General features: G+C 50.0%; 1 protein-coding gene across 10 annotated transcripts in view; it reads right to left on the reverse strand.

Moving 5' to 3' along the window:
* Positions 1-20068, reverse strand: part of LOC138739667 (arf-GAP with Rho-GAP domain, ANK repeat and PH domain-containing protein 1-like) — a 200240-nt gene that overhangs the window by 123440 nt on the left and 56732 nt on the right. For 5 of the 10 annotated variants that reach the window (XM_069892186.1, XM_069892187.1, XM_069892189.1 and 2 more), the window contains exon 2: positions 17264-17882. The exons of 2 other annotated variants lie outside the window; for them this stretch is intronic. In XM_069892186.1, the coding sequence (XP_069748287.1) occupies positions 17264-17882 (619 nt within the window). Of the gene's footprint in view, positions 1-2068; positions 2209-17263; positions 17883-18863; positions 19068-20068 lie in introns of those variants that run through there. 3 more of the 10 variants (XM_069892191.1, XM_069892195.1, XM_069892196.1) reach the window with 3 other exon arrangements.

Here is a 20068-nt window from a genome sequence, read left to right on the forward strand (position 1 = left end):
ACCTGTCTCCACAGGCCAAGTGGAATTACCACATATTGGTAGTGAAAAAAACACTAAACCCAGTGTAATTAAAAAAACTGTAACAGATAACGAGCGTGAACAGATGAGTGTGAACACATAACAAGCGTGAACAGATGAGTGTGAACAGATAACAAGCGTGAACAGATGAGTGCGAACAGATAACGAGCGTGAACAAATGAGTGTGAACAGATAACGAGCGTGAACAGATGAGTGTGAACAGATAACGAGCGTGAACAGATGAGTGTGAACAGGCAATGAGCGTGAACAGATGAGTGTGAACAGATGATTGTGAACAGATAATGAGTGTGAACAGATGAGTGTGAACAGATAATGAGCGTGAACAGATGAGTGTGAACAGATGAGTGTGAACAGATGAGTGTGAACAGATAATGAGCGTGAACAGATAACGAGCGTGAACAGATGAGTGTGAACAGATAACGAGCGTGAACAGATGTGTGTGAATAGATGAGTGTGAACAGATAACGAGTGTGCACAGATAACGAGTGTGCACAGATAACGAGTGTGAACAGATGAGTGTGAACAGATAACGAGTGTGAATAGATGAGTGTGAACAGATAACGAGCGTGAACAGATGAGTGTGAACAGATGAGTGTGAACAGATGAGTGTGAACAGATGAGTGTGAACAGATAACGAGTGTGAACAGATGAGTGTGAACAGATAACGAGTGTGAACAAACTGTGCGATACAGAGAGAATTTAAAAAATCTATAAAGTGCACAAGTCAGAGTCCTTAAACAAGTCCCTGATTGAGTTTGTGGTTGAGGAGTCTGAGGGTGGAGGGGCAGCAGCTGTTCCTGAACCTGGTCGTGCGAGTCTTGTGGCCCCTAAACCTCTTTCCTGATGGCAGCAGTGAGAACAGAGCATGTGCTGGGTAGTGTGGGTCCTTGATCGCTGCTGCTCTCCGTCGGCAGGGTTCCCTCCGCCCCACATAATCCCTCCCTCCGTCCTCTACATACTCCCTCATTCCATCCCCTCGACACTCCCTCCCTCTGTCCCCTACACACTCCCTCCCTCCATCCTACACACTCCCTCCCTCCGCCCTCTACACACTCTCCTTCCACCCCTACACACTCCCTCCCTCCACCCCTACACCCTCCCTCCCTCCGCCCTCTACACACACTCTCCTTCCACCCCTACACACTCCCTCCCTCCACCCCTACACACTCCCTCCCTGCGCCCCTACACACTCCCTTTCTCCTCCCCTACACACTCCCTCCCTCCGTCCCTACACACTCCCTTCCCTCCCAACACAGTGACTGTAGAATGTGCCGTCTAAAAAACTCTCTGCAGTAACTATCAACCCTCCAGCCCCTCCCAATAATCTCCACCCCCACCCAAGCATTGGTTTCAGGGGAACACCACCACCTGCAAGTTTCCCTTCTGGTCACACTCACCATCCCTACCTGTAAACCTACCGCTGGTCCTTCACCATCAGCATGGTTTTAAACCCGGAGACACACCCCCCCCCACCACAAGCACCAAGGAGGGGGGAAACTGAGGGTCCTCTTAACAATTCCAGCATCAACCCAAGCTGCTGGACCAGGGGTGGTGTGTGAGTAAGGGGAGAACGGGAAAATCTCATACAAAGGGATGCATGACCTGAATTGCACACACAGAGGTTTAATCTACTGCAGAGTCCGTTGGCCTCTGGGGAAAGAGGAGTGGCCCCTCAGTGAAGCTGTAGTCATTCATTCAGTCACCCTCTTGGAATAGCAAGATCCCACAAAAATGCTGGTAAGCGGGGCCGTGAGGGTGGAGGGTCCATATCGGGAACGAGCTGCCAGAAGTGGGTACAATTACAACGTTCCAAAGGGAATTTGGACTGGAAAGGTTTGGAAGGTCAGGGTCCAAATGGGTCTCGCCACCTCTCAGTGGAAATAGGATGGGCCAAAGGGCCTGTTCCATCACATGAGCTGGGGAAGGAGAGGCAGGTCTGTTGGCCAGTAGGGATGACCCCTCCATCCACACCCCCTCCCCTCCACTGACTCCGTCAAACAAGCTCCCACGATACCGTGTGGCCACAAACCTTAATGCCAGCTCCTCGCCACGCAGTCGAGCGACGGCTCAAGTCACCCTCCCTTCCAGCTGCCGCAGCATCTAGGGTCCTCTCGGGCAGAAGGATGCGGCCAGCTGAGGGAAAGGGTTTTCCAGGGTCAGGCCACAAAACTGTGAAGCAACAACCGTTCAGTTACTTCCTTCTCCGAGATTCTGTCGGGGCGGGAGCTGATCAACTTCAGCTTCCTGCCCCCAACAGCACCTCCCCAATCTAAATCACTCGTCAAGAGGTCACTCTCTTGCTCCTCCACTCGAATGTTATGTAGGATGGGGAAGGAGATGTGATAAGAGCCGAAGGGGTTTCCAGATTATAAAAGTGTCCTTATCAACAGTTGTCACCTGGAACCAGAATTCAATCCTCTCTCTCTCTCTCTCCCCCCTCCTCTCTTTCTCCCTCTCTGCTCCTTCTATCTCCCTTCCCTCTCTCTCTCTCTCCCCCCCTCCCTCTCCCTCAATCCCCTCTCTCACACATACTCATAGAAAGACACGCACGCACGCACACATACAAAAACATTTACACACACACACACACACACACACACACACACACACACACACACACACACACACACACACACACACACACACACACTCACTAATACACACACATACAATTTAGTCATGGATCCCCGCCTGTGTCCCAGCTATGCCTGCCTATTTGTGGGCTTTGTGGGGCAATCCATGCTGCAAGCCAACACAGGGAAGACCCCTCAACTCTTCCTCTGGTATATTGAGGACTACATCGGGGCAGCCTCTTGCACCTGCAACGAGCTTGCGAACTTCATCCACTTCATGGCCAACTTCCACCACGATCTCAAACTCACCAGGTCCAACTCCGACAACACTCTACCATTCCTGAATCTTTGTCTCCATCTTGGGAGACAAGCTTTCCAAGGTAGATGAGCTGAGGGCATGGATAGATACTTGGAGTCACGATATTGTGGCAATTAGTGAGACCTGGCTACAGGAGGGGCAGGACTGGCAACTTAATATTCCAGGATACATTTGTTTTAGATGTGATAGATCAGGGGGTAAAAAAGGGGGAGGAGTTGCTCTGCTTGTTAGGGAGGACATTACTGGATGGTATGGAGGGATCGACCAGTGAGGCTGTTTGGGTGGAATTGAGGGGTGGAGGAGGCAAGAGGGTGCTAATAGGGGTGTATTACAGACCACCAAATAGGCCAAGGGAATTAGAGAAACAAATTTGTAGGGAGATAACGTATATGTGTGAGAATCATAAGGTAGTGATCATGGGAGATTTTAACTTCCCACACATTGATTGGGATACCCATACGGTTAGAGGGCTGGATGGGCTGGAGTTCGTTAAATGTGTTCAGGATTGTTTTCTAAATCAATTAGTAGAAGAACCGACTCGGGATGGTATAATACTGGATCTCCTGTTAAGGAACGAGCTAGGTCAGGTAGCGGACATTAATGTTGGAGAACCAATTGGGTCTAGTGATCATAAAATTCTGTTAGTTTTAGGGTAGTTTTAAGGAAGAGCAAGGAGAGGCCTAAAGTTGAGGTTCTGGATTGGAAAAGAGCAAATTTCGAAGGAATAAGAAGGGATTTGGGGAGTATTGAGTGGGACAGGATATTTTCAGGTAAGGATGCTAATGAAAAATGGAGGATATTCAAAAAATTTTGTGGGTACAGAGTAGTTATGTCCCAGTCTGGATCAAAGGAAAGGCTGGAAGTCATAGGGAGGCTTGGTTTTCGAGGAATATTGGAAATTTGGTTAGGAGGAAAAGGGAGGTGTACAAGAGGTATAAAGAGCAGGGAGCTGAGAGTTTGAATGAGGACTACAAGGAATGTAGAAGGAATCTTAAGAAAGAAATTAGAAAGGCCAAAAAGAGGCACGAAGAGGCTTTGGCAGACAGAGCAAAAATAAATCCAAAGGGTTTCTATAAGTACATTAAAGGTAAAAGATTAGTGAGGGATAAAATTGGACCCCTTGTAGATAGCGAGGGTAGGCTGAGTGAGAAGTCTGAGGAAATGGGGGAAAGTTTGAATGATTTCTTTGCCTCGGTACTCACTAGGGAAAAAAATGTTGGACCAGTTGAAGTAAAGAAAAATAGTGGGGAGGTCATGAAGCATATAAGGATAACCGAGGAGGTAGTGATGGATGTGTTAAAAAAGATAAAGTTGGATAAATCTCCCGGACCGGACAAAATATTCCCTAGGACACTCAGGGAGGCTAGTGGACAGTTAGTGGGGCCATTAACGGAGATATTTAGGATGTCACTGGCCACGGGGGTGGTGCCAAAGGATTGGAGGGTGGCGCATGTGGTTCCTCTATTTAAGAAAGGGTCCAAATGCAAACCTGGGAATTATAGGCCTGTAAGTCTGACGTCTGTGGTGGGTAAGTTGATGGAAAGTGTTCTGAGGGATGCTATTTACAAATTTTTGGAGGTACAGGGATTGATAGGGAGTAATCAGCATGGTTTTGTCAGGGGTAGATCATGCTTGACAAACCTGATTGAGTTCTTCGAGGGGGTTACAAAAAAGGTTGATGAAGGGAAAGCTGTGGATGTTGTCTATTTAGACTTTAGTAAAGGTTTTGACAAAGTTCCCCACAGGAGGTTAGGAAAAAAGGTGGAGGCATTAGGTATAAATAAAGAGGTAGTGAAATGGATTCAGCAGTGGTTGGATGGGAGGTGTCAGAGAGTAGTGGTAGAAAATTGTTTGTCCAATTGGAGGCCGGTGACTAGTGGAGTTCCTCAGGGTTCGGTCCTGGGTCCACTATTGTTTGTTATATATATTAACGATCTGGATGTAGGGGTGGAGAATTGGATAAGCAAGTTTGCGGATGACACAAAGATTGGTGGTGTTGTGGAAAGTGAGGTAGATTACCGTAAATTAAAAGGTGATTTAGGAAGGCTGGAGGTGTGGGCTGAGAAATGGCTGATGGAATTTAATACAGATAAGTGTGAGGTGCTGCATTTTGGAAAGGCAAATTTAAATAGGTCATATACATTGAATGGTTGACAATTGAGGAGTGCAGAGCAACAAAGGGATTTAGGAGTTATGGTAAATAGTACCCTCAAGGCTGATACTCAGGTAGATGGTGTGGTGAAGAGGGCATTTGGAATGTTGGCCTTCATAAATCGGAGTATTGAATTCAAAGGTAGGGAGGTTATGATGAAATTGTACAAGGCATTGGTGAGGCCAAATTTGGAGTACTGTGTACAGTTCTGGTCACCAAATTATAGGAAAGATATAAACAAAATAGAGAGAGTGCAGAGAAGGTTCACGAGAATGTTGACAGGATTTCAGGGTCTGAGTTACAGGGAAAGGTGGTGCAGACTGGGGCTTTTTTCTCTGGAGCGTAGAAGATTGAGGGGGGACTTGATAGAGGTGTTTAAGATTTTAAAAGGGACAGACAGAGTAAATGTGGATAGGCTTTTTCAATTAAGAAAGGGGGAGATTCAAACTAGAGGGCATGGTTTAAGATTGAAGGGGGAAAATTATAAGGGGAACATGAGGGGAAATTTCTTTACGCAGAGGGTGGTGGGGATGTGGAATGAGCTTCCGGCAGACGTGGTCAAGGCGGGATCATTGGTTACATTTAAGGAAAGACTGGATCGTTACATGGATAGGAGGGGACTAGAGGGGTATGGACCGGGTGCTGGTCAGTGGGACTAGGAGGGTGGGGATTTGCTATGGCATGGACTAGTAGGGCCGAACTGGCTTGTTCTGTGCTGTAAGTGGATATATGGTTTTATGGTTATATGACATATCTTTCAAACCCTCCAACTTCCATGACTACTTTGACTACACCTCCTCTCACCCTGTCCTCTGGAAGGATTCTATCCTCTTCTCTCAATTTCTCCATCTCTGCCATATCTGTTGCCAAGATGAGGTCTTCCAGTCCAGATCTTCCAAAATGTCTGCCTTCTTCCATAAACGTGGCTTCCCCTCCACCACCATCAACTCAGCCCTCACCCACATCTCCTCCATTTCCCATTCATCTGCCCTGGCCCCCTCTGCCCCCAGACGCAACAAACATAGAATCTCCCTCATCCTCACCTACCACCCCACCAGCCTCCACATCCAACACATCATCCGCCAGAATTTCCAGCACTTACCACAGGATCCTCCCCTCTCTACCTCCAGTAGGGTCCGCTCCCTCCGTGACTCCCTCATGCACTCACTCCTCCCCACCCCGGCACCTTCCCCTATGGCCACAGGAGGTGTCACCCTTGCGCCCATACCTCCCCCCTCACCACGATCCAGAGCCCTAAACAGGGCTTTCAAGTGAAGCATCACTTCACCTGTGTATCCACAGGACTGATTTACTGCGTCTGGTGCTCCCTTTGTGACCTTCTCTGCGTAGATTGGGCGATCGCTTCACAGAGCACCTTTGCTCTGTCCGCGACAGTAAGAGCAGCCAACCTTTCCATTCTGTGTCACATTCCCTCACTCACATGTCTGTCCATGGTCTTATCTACTGTCCCACCAAGACCACCCGCAAATTGGAGGAATAACACCTGATTTTCCGTCTGGGCACTCTCCAGCCAGATGGCATTAACATCAACTTCTCCATTTTCTGCTGACCTGCACTCCCCGTCCCCCTTTCCAGTTCCCCTCCCTCCCTTCACCCAGCCATCATTCCTCCCCCTGATCTCTGCTGTCCCCTCCCTCCCATCTCCAGTTTATCACCTCCTGCCTCTGCGACCCCCCCCACACTCTTTTGTTCAGACATCTGCCAACATTTTCCTGTACCTTGATGAAGGACTGAAGCCTGAGACATTGGTTCTTTGCTTTATAAAGGACACTGTTTGACCTGCTGACTTCCTCCAGCTTTGTGTGTTTTTACTTCAACCACGGAGTCTACGGACCTTCGTGTTTCACTTCCACAGTCCATAATCTTAAAACCATGCCTTCTCATTTTAAACTTGCCTACCCTGAGCTCAGTAACCATTCACCTTATCCGAACCCCACAGGACTGTATAAATCACTATACGGTTCCAATCGCTCTCAGCCAAATAAGCTTGAGGGATAAAAGCCCCAACCTGTCCAACTTCGAGTTCATTATCTTCTGACTGTACAACTACAACACAACGAAGCAACATCTCCTGGACCACAGCTCGCGCACGCACACGAATATAGACACAAACACCCCAAACAGAAACACACACAGACATGCACACGACACAGACACACACACAGAGACATGCATACACACACAAACACTGATACACACAACATTTGTCACACGGCACATTGTAATTACATATATATATAAACATATAAAATGAATATATTGTAAAATATTCAGCAATAATTTACTCAGTTTCATTTTTAGGACCCAAGGGCACTGTTCACCAATTTCACAGCCTGTGGGAAGAAGCTATTTCCCAGCCTGCAGTCCACAAGATATAGAATCAGAACTAGGCCATTCAGCCCATCAAGTCCGCTCCACCATTCCATCACGTTTATCCATTCTCCCACTCAGCCCCACTCCCCAGCCTTCTCCCCACAACCTTTGATACCCTAACTCTTCAGATACTGATCAATCTCTGCTAAATACACCCAGCCTCCACAGCCACCCGTGATAGTAAATTCTAGAGGTTCACCACTCTCTGGCTAAAGAAATTCCTCCGCATCCCTGTTTTAAATGGACGCCCTTCAATCCTGAAGTTGTGCCCTCTTGTCCAAGATTCCCATGGGAAACAACTTTGCTACATTGACTCTGGCCAGTGTTACGAGCCCAGAGGACCCAAAACCCAGCAGCAATAACCATGACAAATGGTTACTCAAACAAAAGTTGCTTTTAATTATCTTTAAACATGAAAACAGAATCAAACTTTAACTTATCACTAACTTACTTAACCTAACTTAACCCCCTTCTAATTCTAAGCGCACGTGTGTGTAATATGTGTGTTAGTTCAGAAAAGTTCTTTGATTCACAGTCCAATCTCACTTCTCATTCCTCCAAGTTCACTGGTTGCAGGCAATTCTTATACTGTGCACAGATTTTACATGTATAAAGTTCACCAGGCTTTGGTGCTTGAAAGGTAAATGGTTACCACTCAGGAAGGTTTTCAGAGAGCGATTTGTTGTTCTAGGACATCCACAACTAACGTACTTCCATCAGCCACTTCAGTGTCTTGCTGACGAAACTTGCCCCCCTCAGGGTTCTCCAGATGATAACCTCTTTCTTTCAGGTCGCCACCGAGTTCTTTTATGTTTCTCTTATTCCAAGTGAAACATTAGACAGCCAGTCCTCTCCTCTTGCATGAACCAAAAGGGCTTTGACCAGGTTGAACTAAGCACTCACAACCCGTCTTCCAAATGGAGTTTCCACAAGCTTTCCAGCTTGTCCTGTTCCAGTCCCAACTGCTATTGCTGGTTGTAACACTGTCTCTCTCTCTCTGAGAGAAAGCCTATTTGATTCTCTCTGCTTGCCAAACCACATGACCTTTCTAGAACAGCTCCAGACAGAAGAAATTCTGACAAGCTCTTTCATCTGTTGCCTTTTTGTAAACAACAATCCATTAATGAAGTCTCGTGCCCACTCTTCAAAGCTCTTGCAAAAGTTGTGGAGCCAATATGATTAGCATGAGGCAGAGCTCCAGTATTTCAAATAAGATCTGTTTTAAAGTGTTTGTATCTGACCTACTCCAACAAACCTTTCCCAATTTATCTCCCAAAAACATATCTATGTAGTCTGTCGCACCAGACCTTTCAACATGTAAAATACTTCGATGAGACCACCCCCCCATTCTTCTGAACTTCAAGGAGTCCAGTCCAAGGACTCCAGTCCACCATTTAATCATGAGCTGATCCATTTACCCACAGTTCAACTGCCCAGCCTTCACCCCATAACCTTTGATGTCCGGCTAATCACGAACCTATCAATCTCTGCCTTAAATACACCCAATGACCTGTGGGAACAAATTCCACAAATTCACCACCCCCTGGCCGAAGGCATTTCTCACATCTCTGATCCAAGTGGACGCCCTTCAACCCTGAAGTTGTGCTCTCTTGTGCTGGATTCTCTCACCGTGGGGAAACATCCTTTCCCCATCTTCTCTGTCCACACCTTTCAACATTCAAAATATTTCAATGAGATCCCCCCTCATTCTCCTAAATGCCAATGAGTCCAGGCCAAGAGCCGTCAAATGCATCTCATATGATAATCCTTGTGCATCTTGGAACACGTGACAGCAATAAATTGATTCCCCTCAAATGGTGGGAATCCTTCTAGAATCTGAATGGTCAGGGTATCAAGGGTTACGGCGAGAGGGGCTGAGTGGGAGAAGGGATCAGCTCATCAAGGAATGGCAGGGCAGACTCGATGGGCCAAATGGCCTACTTCTGCTTCTATCTCTTAGGAATCTTTGGAAGATAACAATCAGAACTTCGAACATCCCCCACTGCTGCGTCCATCAACCCCTTCCTGTGTTGGGCACTGGTCCCTGGGGTTTATTTGCTAAATGCTAAATTTAACTAAAATTCCAGGATATTTTCTCTTCGCCATTTCTGGGAGGTTTCTACTGTGTCTTCTTCCTTGAAGACAGACACAAAATATCTGTGTCGTTTCCCTGATATTTCCCCAATGCACATGTGCGGCGCGCTGTGGGCTGCTGGAGACCAGCTCGTAGGGGATCAGAGCCAGGATTCAAGAGGGTGCTGAGGGCTAGAAGGAGCCCTGGGGGCCAAAGGGTCCCTGATGGTGTCAGAGGTTCAGATCTGGAGCTTGGGCAGCCGGCGGATCAAACGGGAGTCCGAGCGGCTGCAGAGGCCGCGGGAATCATCGTATCTGTGTGGGTTTCCTCTCACCGTTAGAAACATATCGGGGGTGTCGGTTAATTGGGTGTAATCTCGTGGCTGAAAGGGCCCGTTACCACGCTGTACGTCTAAATTTAAATATTTCTTTTTTTTTAAATCAATAGAATTTCTGTCTGGTTTGTTCCTGTGTTTCTTTCTGACTCCACACACCCCCCACCTGCCGAGCCACAGATGAGTCTCTGCAGGTGGCAAGGATTTAACAAGCAGGTGGAATTTAAAACCTGTAGCTCAGCAAACCTCCCGCAATGAGCCTGGGCTCCGAGTGGACAAAGTAAACACGCAGAAAAGCTGGAGGGGCCCAGCAGGGCTCACAGCATCCAATAGGTCGGAGGTAGAGATATGTAACCGAAGATTCGGACGCGAGCCCTTCACGCAGCGCCCAGTTAAAAACGGCCGGGGGTGGGGGTGGGGGGAGGAGGACAGACCAAGAGATAAAAGGTGATAATTCAATATGGAGAGAGGGAATTGATAGAGGGAGGGTGAATGCAGAGCAGTGGAGGGGGGGGGGAGAAAGGGAAGAGAGAGAGAGACAGAGCTAACAGAAAGGAGAGATGGGGAGGGGGGGGAAGAGTGATAAATCAGAGAAGTCGATGTTAATCCCACCTGGTTGGAGGGTTCAGACGGAAGATGAGGTGATGGTCCTCTACAGTTTGCGGGTGGTCCCAGCCTGACATTGTGTGACAAGGGAATGGGCTGGGGAACTGAAATGGGTGGCCACTGGGAGATCCACAGTGGACAGAGGCGAGGTGCGATCTCCCCACTCTGCGCCCAGTCTCTCGGATGCGCAGGAGAGTGGACAAAGCCATTTTTACCCATGCATCCTGTCTCCCCACTGAGTTCCTCCAGCAGTTCTTCGCTTACTTAAGTGTCAACAGGTTTGGGAGGGCCTATTGTGTCACGGGCCTAGAGTTTGGTTCAAAACACCTGCTGCGGAAAGCTCCCTCCTCCTGTGCCAGAGCTCGAGGGCAATTGTCAGAGATGATCGGACCCCCCACACACAATCACAGCCTACCTGCAGGGCGTGCACAGTTACAACTCACCTGTGCCCGCAGAGCAGTGTGGAGCCCCCCTTTAATCTCCCAGTCCGCAACAAAGGCACACACCGCAAGCCAGGTAGCCGGGGCACAGTGGAGTGGGCGGGGAGTCAGGAATGGGTGGCGCCCACTCACAGCACCTGATGAGAAGTTCTTAAAGGGGTCACACCTAAAGAGACTGCCTGGGCCCACATGAGCCACAGGTGGACCCTGCACAAGTCCACGCAGACACAACAGCTGAAAAATCACAGGGCACAGTCATAGAACCGTTCTCCCGTAGAGCATGACGGCACAGAAACAGGCCCTTCTAGTCGGTGCCGAACCATTCTATCTTACCTAGTCCATAGCCCTCCTTACCCCTCCCATTCCAAATTCTTCTTCATTCACTACCTCAGCTCGTTCCACACCCCCACCACTCTCTGTGTGAAGAAGTTCCCCCTCAGTGGAGCACTGTATTACAGTCATTGTACTGGTTGGCCCCGCCCCCGATACTGTAACTCCTCCCCCTCCAGGATCCCTAACAAAGGTGGCATCGCCTAATCCCCCTCCCTCAGAACTGCCTTGGAATCGGGCCAACAGCATGTAAGATAGTGTGGTGGAGTATTCTATCTAGACGTCAGTGAACATGTTATTGGAATCGCTCTACACGCTAATGGAGTGTAATGCAAGACTGACACCTCCAGGCTTGCCTGCTGGGCTTATAGACATGGACGGGAAGTGCCGTCACTGGCCCCGATAAAACCCCGTGTTGGACGCAGGTCAATTTCCCGTGTTTTCCACATGTCCGCCATTTTGGGAGCCGGTTCACTTGCTGGCAAGTGGGACGCAATATGACCTCCCCCCCCGAACCAGCAATCCCGTTGCGGACCCCCAAAGTCTGTTTTCTTTTTGCTCAGAACCGCTGCGGGCGTCCCCTCACGTCCTCGTGAGTCTGATACAGACTCTCCTGGAACCATCAGGGGTGTGTGCCGTAGACTAGCTCTGGTGATGAGGTACATATATCGTCCTTAGGTGCTATTTGCATGCCCAAGAGTACCCACAGCAATCTGTCAACACAGTTAGGTCCCTGCAGACCCACCATAAGGGCCGGGAACCTTTCTACTAGTCCGTTGGATTGCGGGTGATACGCAGTTGTGTGGTGCAACTTGGTTCCAAGCAGGGTGGCCATTGCTGACCACAGGCTTGACATGACTTGGGCACCCCTGTCAGACATGATGTGTGCTGGCAGACCAAAACGAGCTATCCAGGCAGAAATGATGGCCCTGGCACAGAAGTCCATAGTTACGTCTGGAGTGGAACCACCTCTGGCCACCGTGTGGCCCAATCCACTCTAGTGAGAAGAAAATGGGAACCACGTGGAACAGGTGGCCTACAACGTCCACGTGGACATGGTCAAACCTCTGATGGTCAAGTGAAAACCCAAATCCCCATTCCTATCCTAGGACACCGAACGGCTGATTTAGTGGGACGCCGTGTGAAAGGGGCTACTGATTCCTCAACTCCACAGGATCACAGCATCAGTTGCACAGCACAGAAGCCCTCCCCTCCAACGCAAACCGATCTCCCCACCACCTGCTCTGTCTGCACTGCCTGCCATCACGGGAAAGCAGTGTTAAAGAACCCACCACCACGGTCACACTCGCTTCACACCTCCCAACCCCGTCCCCAATTCCTCCCGTCAGTGTTCCTGTACACTGACCAAAGAGAGGTACAAGTAATATAGTCACAGCCAGCAGGTGGCGGTGTTGTCCACACCCAAACCTCCAGGTCCTGTGGTTGGCCCATGAGACATAGGAGCAGAAATTGGCCATTCAGCCCATCAAGTCTGCCCTGCTATTTAATCATGAACTGATCCATTTGCCCTCTCAGTAGCCTTTGAAGCCCTGGCTAATCAAGAGCCTATCAATCTCTGCCTTAAATACACCCAATGACCTGGCCTCCACAACCGCCTGTGGCAACAAATTCAACAGATTTACCTCCCTCTCCCACCTATCCCTTTCTTTTCCTCCATTTCTGCATTCACAGGGCCACCTCTCCCCCCCAGTCAATTCTCCCCTTTTCTCTCTCCTGTGTCCCATCCATATCCAATTCTCACCTTTTGTCTGTTGTTCTACTCCCCTCCCCTTTTAATTCAGACGCCTGCTTGCTTTTTTTACTCCAATCTTGACTAAAGGCACAGGTCCTTCTCCAACAAACGCCTCCTCCTACCCTGCCCCTCCCTCTACCTCATTACCCATCTCCTCTATCCCTCTCCTCTCCTAACCCCAATAAACCTCTCCTCCCTGTAACCCTCCTCTCCAATCCCCCCATTTCCCCAAACCTTTCTTTCTCCCCATCGCTGACCCCCTCCTCATTTCCCTCCTCCCCATCCCCTTGTCGCTCCCTCCGTGACTCCCTCATCCACTCCTCCCTCCTCACCATTCATCCCCTTAGGACCTCCCCCGTGTCCACACCTCCTCCCTCAGCACCACTCGGGGCCCCAAACAGTCCTTCCAAGTGAGGCCACATTTCACTTGTGAACCTGCAGGGGTCGTGTACTGCACCCAGTGCTCCCGCTGTGGTCTCCTCTACGTTGGACAGACTGGATGCAGACAGTGGGCTCCTTGGCTCCATCCACCACAGTAGCGTGGATCCAGTGGCCGCCCATTTCAATTCCCCGTCCCTTTCCCTCACTGACATGTCTGTCTGTGGTCTCGTGCACTGCCGGACTGAGACTGCCTGCAAATTGGAAGGAACACTTCACCTTCTGAATGAGCACCGTCCAACCAGTTAGCATTAATAGTGACTTCTCTGGCTTTCGTTAAAACCCCCTCCACCCCCATTTCTCCCCCTGTCGCCTTCCCCCAACTCTCTCTCTCCATTCCCTGTCTCCTTTCGTACAGACATGATAAATTCTACCTCATCCCTTATCATTTCCAATGGACACCCTTTGCTGGCCTGGATTCCTCCCCTAGCCAACACTGTCTGAATTCTGAGACTTCCTGACATTTCCTGCTTCTGGTTCATTCTTCCAAGAGGGGCTCAGGCCCGAAACGTCAGCGACGTATCTTTGTCTCTTCTGGACGCTGAAAAGACCGGCTGAGTTCCTCCAGCATTTCGGAGGGTTTTTACTACAATCACAGCCTCTTGCAGAGTTTTTTGTTTCATTCCAGCGAGAGCAACCCAAGTTTGTCCAATCTCTCCCCACATTTCACATCCACTCGACCAGACTTCATTCTGGTCAACCTCTTCTGTCCTTTTTTTTCCCCCAAAAGCCTCCACATCCTTCCTGTAATGGGGCGACCAGAACTGCATGCAGTATTCCACGTGCAGCCCAACCATGGTTTTATATCGCTGCAACCTGACCTAGGGGTCAGGGGATGAAAGGGCTATCATATGAGAAACGTTTGGCCTGTACTCATTTGGATTCAGGAGAATGAGGGGGGAATCTTATTGAAACATATCGAAAGTTGAAAGGCGTTGACAGAGTAGATGTAGAAAGGTTGTTTCACACAGTGGAAAAGTCTATGACAAGAGGACACAACTTCAGGATTGAAGAACGTCTGCTTAGTACAGAGAGGCGGAGGAATATCTACAGCCAGAGGGAGGTGAATCTGTGAAATTTATTGCCACAGGCGGTTGTGGAGGCCGGGTCATTGGGTGTATTTAAGTCAGAGATTGGCCAGGGTATCAAAGGTTATGGGGAAAAGGCCGGGCAAGGGGCTGAGTGGGAAAATGGATCAGCTCATGATTGAATGGCAGACTCAATGGGATGAATGGCCTATTTCTGCTCCTATATCTTATGGCCTTTTACTCCACCCCTTTCAATGAAACCACACATCCCTTCTTGACTACCCCATCTACTTGCATAGCCACTTTCTGAGAGCAGTGGACATGGACCCAAGGATGCCTCAGCATGCCCACTTTCTCAGAAGACTAAGTCCACCATGTTTCCCCCCCCCACCACCCCATCCCTTGACAATATCTAGAGGGGCTCCATCGAGAGCGAACCCGCTGGATGCATCACCGCGTGGGACGGGAACTGCTCTGCTCGTGGTCGGTGGGGGGAAGCTGGTGAACGCAGCTCAGAACATCCCGCAAACTCTCTTCCTCTCCACGAACCTCATGAAGATGAGTGCTCCTAATCCAGTTTACGGGTGGTCTCAGTCTGGCGGTCCCCCTGCTGACGTGTCTGTCCGTGGTCTCATGCACCGCTAGACTGAGACCTCCCACATGTCGGAGGAACAACACCTCATCTTCTGACTGGGCCCCTCAACTGGATGGTATTAACATCGACTTCTCTGGCTTTCATTAAATTCCCCCTCTTCTTCTCCCTCATGATAAAATCTACCTCATCCCTGATCACATCCAACTAACACCTTTTGTTGGTCTGGATTCCTCCCTCGTGGTTTGGATTCTGAGACTTTCTGAGATTTTCTGCTCTGCCTTGAAGAATGGCTCAGGCCTGAAACGTCGGCAATAGATCTTTGTCTCCTGTGGATGCCGAAAAGACCAGCCGAGTTCCACCAGCATTTCTACAATCACAATGCCTGAAGCCTACCGTGTTTCACTACATCTGGGTGACCAGAACTGCACTCAGCACGGTCTCACCAACGACCTGTACAATATTCACGAACAGAGAGAGACGCTGTAGCAAGCCGAGGACTTTAAAGGCAACTCAAGCCACTGAAAGACTTTACGTCAGGCACGGTAAGGATTGCGTCACGACTGGCTGTTTGGCCCCACCTGCAGCAGTCCACGTGGAAAGTTCCAGAAGCAATGTCGAAAGAGGCAGTGAACAAATGGCCGGTATTTGAGACCGGGTGCACACTCTGCACAGACTTTGTTCACAGAATTGAGGCAGCAGCGAGCGTCTCAGGCGCCCGGTCTGATGGTATGGCCCAGGTTTGCTCCCCATGGATGCTGCCTGGCCTGCTGAGTGTTTCCGGAGTGATTCTTGAACCATGGAGTCCCAGGGAGATGCAGCAGAGACCGTACTGACTGCCAGCTCCTCCGTTCTCCCCAAATCCCCATCACCACCCCCCCAACATTCTCCCCCTCACCCACAACTCAGGGGCAATTTATCATGCACCCCCATTAGCCCACCAACCTCCTCCATCAACTCTATCTAAAACTTTCCACTGCCTTGAAAAAGCAGCCAACTTATTAAAAGACTCATCCCACTCTCTTCACTCCCAACACCCCCCCCCCACCACCCCATCAGAAAGAAAATTCACGAGCATGAGATCACGTACCGCCAGATTCAAGGACAGTTTGTTTCCTGCAGCTATCGGACTCCTGAATGAGCCCCACTCAACTAAATTAAAGCTGCCTAGGCTCTGTAGCAACTGATCTCTCTCTATAACTCTGTACAGGGTGGCTAAATGAACAGCTCGCAAAACAAACTCTCTCACTGCACCTTAGAGCATATGATAATCAAGCTGAACATTTTTGGGAGGTTGAAGGAAACCAGGGAGAACATGCAAACTCCACACAGGCAGCCTCGGAAATAGGGATCGAACCGGAGTGGGGGGGGGTCTCCGGTACCTGCTGCGTGGCTCACAAAGCCATGCTCTCCACACCCAGTGGGATTGGGAGTAGCTCTGGCCACTCCCGGATAACCCAGAGGGAATGGGCTTTTCTCGTGAATGCTCCCAACCACAAGGCCAATCGGCCCATCAAGTCTGGTCTGCCATTCTCCTGGGACACCCCGACTGAATAAGAGCCCGTCCACCTCCGCTAACTGGCACGGTCAGCCTGGGTAGTTTACGCGATGTTATTACAGCGCCAGTGATCCAGCTTCGAATCCGGCACTCCCCGTGTCTGCGTGGGTGTCTTCTGGGTGCTCCGGTTTCCTCCCACCCTTCAAACCGTACAGGGGTTTTAACTTAAATTTAAAAGTACAGTGCAGTAATGGGCCCTTCTGGCCCTCGAGCCCGTGCCGATTACACGGAATGCCCATACATTTTGAAGGGTGGGAGGAAACCGGAGCCCCCGGGGAAAACCCACGGAGACACGGGGGGAACGTACAGGTTCCTTACAGACAGCGCAGGATTCAAACCCAAGTCCTGATCGCTGGCACTGCACTAACCACAATACTAATCCTGCCGCCCAGGTTAATTTGAATAAAATTGGACGGCACAGGTTTAAGAGCCCGGAATCGGCTTTTGCTACGCGGTGAATAATTTTACTTTTCATTGAAAAATCTACCCAATGACTTTCCGTCCGCAGCCGCCTGTGGCAACCAATTCCACAGATTCACCATTTTCTCATCTCTGTTCAAAGGGACGCTCTTTTCTCTTCCCTCTGGGCCCAGACTCCTCCACCACAACCCCCCTCCCCCCACCGAGACTCACCTGAGGTCAGGGACTGAGGCTAGGGCGTGCGTCCTGGAGGGCACTAATGGAGGCCTCCTTGCCTCTGGGGTCTGGCGTGGCGGTAGCGCAGGAAGGTCCTGTCGGCACATCCCGCTCCCCGGTGCCCCCGGTGCCCCCTCTGCGTCTGGGCTGGGGTCCACTGCCTCCGCTCGGGGAAACTGGTCAAGTGGTGGCCGTGAGGCCAGTCTGCGGGGTCGTGCCACTGGAGGCAGCTTGGCGGGGGGCCTTCCCAGGGCTTTTCTCAGTGGCACCAAGGGCAGGTGCCTCTGGTCCACGACGCCATGGGCAGCTTTGGGGTAGATGCTCCTCTTCTTGGGCACCGGCCTCTCAAGGGGACCCACCGCAGGGGCTGGGCTCCTCGGACCCTTCTGCAGGGCAGACAGGATACGCTTTCGGTGGCCAGGAAGGCAGATCCCAATGCGGGAGAGATCGTCGCTCCCGATGTCCCAGCAGTCGGACATGTGGAAGTAGCAGTTGTCGGTGAAGTGCGTCGTATACTGCTCCAGGTGAAGGTACCCCAACCACTCCCTGACGCTCATTCCCCCTTCTTCCAAGGTCATCATGCCAAAACCTGGTGTCAATCCATGGTCATGCAGCACTGTAAACAACAGAATACTCAAAATCAGTCCATTCAACCCATCCGGGGTTCTATCCCACTCAACATCGTCAGAACACCAAGATCCACCATTGAACTACAACAGACATCTTTTTTTTGGCAATGCCCCCCACTCCCAGGACTCTGCTCAATGTTTCTTGACCGACTTCCCTGTACAGCAACATTCTCCCCTTGTCTGTGCTGGTTTTCTCCAGTGCCACATCCTACCAACAGCATAAATGGCCACAATGCTTCACTTCCCGATGAGCTGAGCACCTTCATTGGCCAGTTTGAGAAGAACTCAATGGAGCCAATGAGAACCCAAAGACCCTGGGATCTGTGTCTCTGAGGCTGACGTCAAAACACTATTCAAGAAGGTGAACGCTTGCAAGGTGTCAGGCCCTGACGGCGCACCTGGCAGGGTACTGAAAATCTGCGCCATCCAAATAGCTGGGGTGTTCATGGACATTTCTGACCTCATTGCTGCCGTCTGAGGTTCCCACCTGCTTCAAAATGGCATCAATCATCCCGGTACCCAAGAAGAGTAGTGCGAGCTGCCTTAACGACTACCACCCAGTACCACTAACTTCTACTGTGATGAAATGCTTTGAGAGGCTGGTCATGGCCAGAATTAACACGTACCTGAGGAAAGATCTGGACCCGCTACAATTCACCTATTGTCACAATCTCTCCACAGCAGATGCAATATCGCTGGCTCTCCACTCAGCTCTGGATCACCTCAAAAACAGCAACTCACACACACGGCTTCTCTTCCTTGACTACAGCTCGGCCTTCAACACCATCATTCCTTCAGCGCTGGTCAACAAGCTCCAAACCCTGGGCCTCTGAATCCCACCCCCCCCCCACCTCAACTGGATCCTTGACTTCCTCATTGGAAGACCAGTCAGTACAAATTGGAGACACCATCTATGATCCACACAGGCAAACCCCAAGGATGTGAGCTTAGCCCACTGCTCTACTCACTGCACACCCATGACTCTGTGGCCATGCTCAATTCCAATCCGTCTACAAATTTGTTGAAGGCACCACAGTCGTCAACAGAATCACAGACGGCAATGAGGAAGTTTACAGCAGGGAGATAGATCAGCTCATTGAGTGGTGTAACAACCACAACCTTGCGCTCAACGTCAGCAAAACCAAGGAGATGATTGTAGACTTCAGGAGGGAGTTAGGGGAACACGTCCCAGTCCTCATCAAGGGCTCAGTAGTGGAGAGGGTCAGGAACTTCAAATTCTTGGGTGTCAAAATCTCTGAGGATGGATCGTGGAGAGCATTCTGACTGGTGGCATCACTGTCTGGTATGGATGTTTCAATGCTCAGGACAGGAAAAAACTCCAGAGTTGTGAACCCGGCCAGCGCCATCACAGGTTCAAGTCACCACTCCATCGAGGACGTCTACAAGAGGCGGTGTCTTAAAAAAGCAGCCTCTATCCTCAAGGTCCCCCACCTCCCAGGCCACACTGTTCCCATCGGGAAGGAGGTCCAGGAGCCTGAAGACGAACATCCAGCAGGCACAAGTGCAGCTTCTTCCCCTCTGCCATTGGATGCCTGAACGGGCAACAAACCTCAGACACCACCTTATTCCATTTTCTTGCAATATTTATTTATCTTAAAAATGCAATTTATAGCAACATTTGCTCTGTGAAAATGCCCCAAAACATCGAATTTTGTGACATGTTCACGACAATAAATTCTGATTCCGTTTCTGCTCTGGTTTCCTCCCACCTTCCGAAACATCCAGGGGTTGTAAGTTAATTTGGGTGGCACAGGTTGAAACTGCCTGAATTGATGAGGGTAGGGCGGTAGATGTGGTCCATACGGATTTCAGTAAGATGTTTGATAAGGTCCCCCACGAGACACTCATCCGGAAGGTCAAGAGGCATGGGATCAGTGGAACCTTGGGTGTCTGGATAAAAAATTGGCTTGCAGGAAGAAGACAAAGAATAGTGGTGGAAGGGAGGTACTCTCCATGGAGGGCAGTGACTAGTGGAGGGCCACAGGGATCTGTTCTCGGTCCCCTATTCTTCGTGATTTTTTTATAAATGATCTGGATGAACGTTGGGTGAGTAAGTTTGCGGATGACATGAAGATTGGAGGAATTGTAGATGGCAAAGGTGGTCAGAGGTTGCAAGGGGACATAGACAGGATGCAGTGTTGAGCAGAAAAAT

Source organism: Narcine bancroftii, chromosome 7 (assembly GCF_036971445.1).
Source record: "Narcine bancroftii isolate sNarBan1 chromosome 7, sNarBan1.hap1, whole genome shotgun sequence".
Classification (NCBI taxonomy): domain Eukaryota; kingdom Metazoa; phylum Chordata; class Chondrichthyes; order Torpediniformes; family Narcinidae; genus Narcine; species Narcine bancroftii.